Raw genomic sequence first — 2,122 nt, forward strand, 5'->3', positions numbered from 1 at the left:
TGCAAACGTTTAGACTACTAAGTGATTAAATGAGCACTATTTGCTGCTTAAGTCGCATAATAAAGTGAATATTACTTCCAGATATTCAAATAAAAGGCATAGAATACTGAACATAACTGCAGGCGACTTTTGTTATCTATACTTATGGGGGGGGGGGGGTTGGGGAAGGTGTCCTGAATGTATGGAAAGTTAGAACATGTTTCTGGGATGGAAGACAAGGGTCAATTCTTCCAAAAACAGCCCGCCCCCTCCGGGCTGCGGGCGCGGGGCCGCGCCTCCTCGCGGCGGCCACCGCAGTGCGTGGTGGTTAGAGAACGCGGCAGGTTCGAGAACGCGCCTGAAAGCGGCGGCGTGCTCGAGAACGCGCCTCGACGACGACGACGGCGGCGGCGGCCCGTGGGGAGCCAGTCGTTGCGGGGCGCGCTCTCGAGCGGCAGCCCGGGGCGGCCCGTCGGTGCCGGCACGGGGAAGAGGCGGTGGCGCTGCCCACGGTGGCGGGAGTTCGCGGCGGCGATGGAGCGCGTTTGAGCCAGGACCGGGGTCCGAGGCGCGCTCTCTGCCGACGGAAATGAGCCGCAGGGCTGCACCTACACCTACTGAAGCCTCACCTTCGACGCCCAAGAAGGTGTCTGCCCTGGCTAGCACAACCGCAACCAATAATGAGTTGATGAGTCTTTTTGAGTGTGAGGAATGCTTTGACTTTGTGTTACCACCCATTTTTCAGTGTCAGGGTGGCCATCTTGTTTGTGGCAGTTGTCGCCCAAAGCTCACACGTTGTCCAATCTGCCTGGGCCAGTTGGGATCCTTTCGCAACTTGGCTCTGGAGAAAGTGGGCGATTCCTTGCTATTCCCTTGTAAATATGCCTCTTCTGGATGTGAGGAAACTCTGCGACACACTGCAAAAGCAGACCACGAAGACCTCTGTAAGTTTAGGCCTTATCCGTGCCCGTGCCCTGGTACTTCCTGTAAATGGCAAGGCTCTCTGGATACTGTAACGTCCCATCTGATGCATCACCATGAGACCATTATAACCCTAGAGGGAGAAGAAGTCGTTTTCCTTGCTACACAAATTAATCTTCCTGGTGCTTTTGACTGGGTGATGCTGCAGTCCTGTTTTGGCTTTCACTTCTTGTTGGTCTTGGAGAAACAGGAAAACTACGACGGTCACCAGCAGTTCTTTGCAATCGCACAGCTGATAGGAACACGCAAGCAAGCTGAAAATTTTGCTTATAGATTTGAACTAAATGGTGATAGGCGGCGATTGGCTTGGGAAGCGACTCCGAGATCTATTGATGAGAAAATTGCAACAGCCATTGGGAAGAGCGACTGCCTAGTCTTTAACACCAGCACTGCACAGCTTTTTGCAGAAAATGACAATTTAGGCATCAATGTAACTATTTTCATGTGTTGAAATGGCAATCAAACATTTTCTGGACAGCGTTTAAAACCACTGCATTCAGTTTCACATAGAATAAAGTCACCCATCTGCCTGCGGACCTGAAACTTTGGTGGGTGGAAGCTAGACACATGAAAATGAATAAAAGGAAAGGCTGTTAAACACAGGAAACAGTTTAATGTAGTAACACTAACATTTAAAAATAAGTCAACAGTAAACCAATGAAATAAATAAATATATATATATGTATATGTGTATATATATATATGTGTGTGTGTGTATATATATATATATATACACACACACACCCAAGATGGGCATCTTTTGTGTTGTTTTTTTTTTGAACATTTTATTTTTTGAGACACACACACACACACACACACACAGTGTGAGTGGGGGGAGGGGCAGAGAGGGAGAGAGGAAGACACAGAATCCAAGCAGATTCCAGACACAGAATCTGGAGCTGTCAGCACAGAGCCCAAGAGCTCCAACTGTGAGGTCATGACCTAAGCCAAAATCAGACACTTAACTGACTGAGCCACCCAGGCGCCCCAAGATAGGCATCTTTTGTATTAAGAAAGGAAGCATTGTAAAATCATTCTGAATTTGTGTTGTAGATTGAGCGTACTGTTGAAAAATACCAGGTTTTTGTTTTGTGTGTGTGCCCCCAAACTTTGTGTGCATGTGCACGTGCACACGTGCATGCGTGGGGGGGGGGGGCGGGGA

General features: G+C 48.8%; 1 protein-coding gene across 1 annotated transcript; it reads left to right on the forward strand.

Moving 5' to 3' along the window:
* The first annotated feature begins 243 nt into the window (after positions 1-243).
* LOC106982593 (E3 ubiquitin-protein ligase SIAH1-like) lies at positions 244-1,631 on the forward strand. The gene has a single exon (XM_015080771.3). It carries the CDS (start codon positions 569-571, stop codon positions 1,409-1,411), a length of 843 nt encoding a protein of 280 aa, XP_014936257.3. The 5' UTR covers positions 244-568; the 3' UTR covers positions 1,412-1,631.
* Positions 1,632-2,122: the final 491 nt, after the last annotated feature.

The sequence above is a fragment of the Acinonyx jubatus genome, chromosome X, assembly GCF_027475565.1.
Source record: "Acinonyx jubatus isolate Ajub_Pintada_27869175 chromosome X, VMU_Ajub_asm_v1.0, whole genome shotgun sequence".
In the NCBI taxonomy this organism is placed as follows: domain Eukaryota; kingdom Metazoa; phylum Chordata; class Mammalia; order Carnivora; family Felidae; genus Acinonyx; species Acinonyx jubatus.

Excerpts from the sequence above, each read along its gene's own strand:
- LOC106982593 (XM_015080771.3), top strand. The coding sequence starts at position 569 with ATGAGCCGCAGGGCTGCACCTACACCTACTGAAGCCTCACCTTCGACG.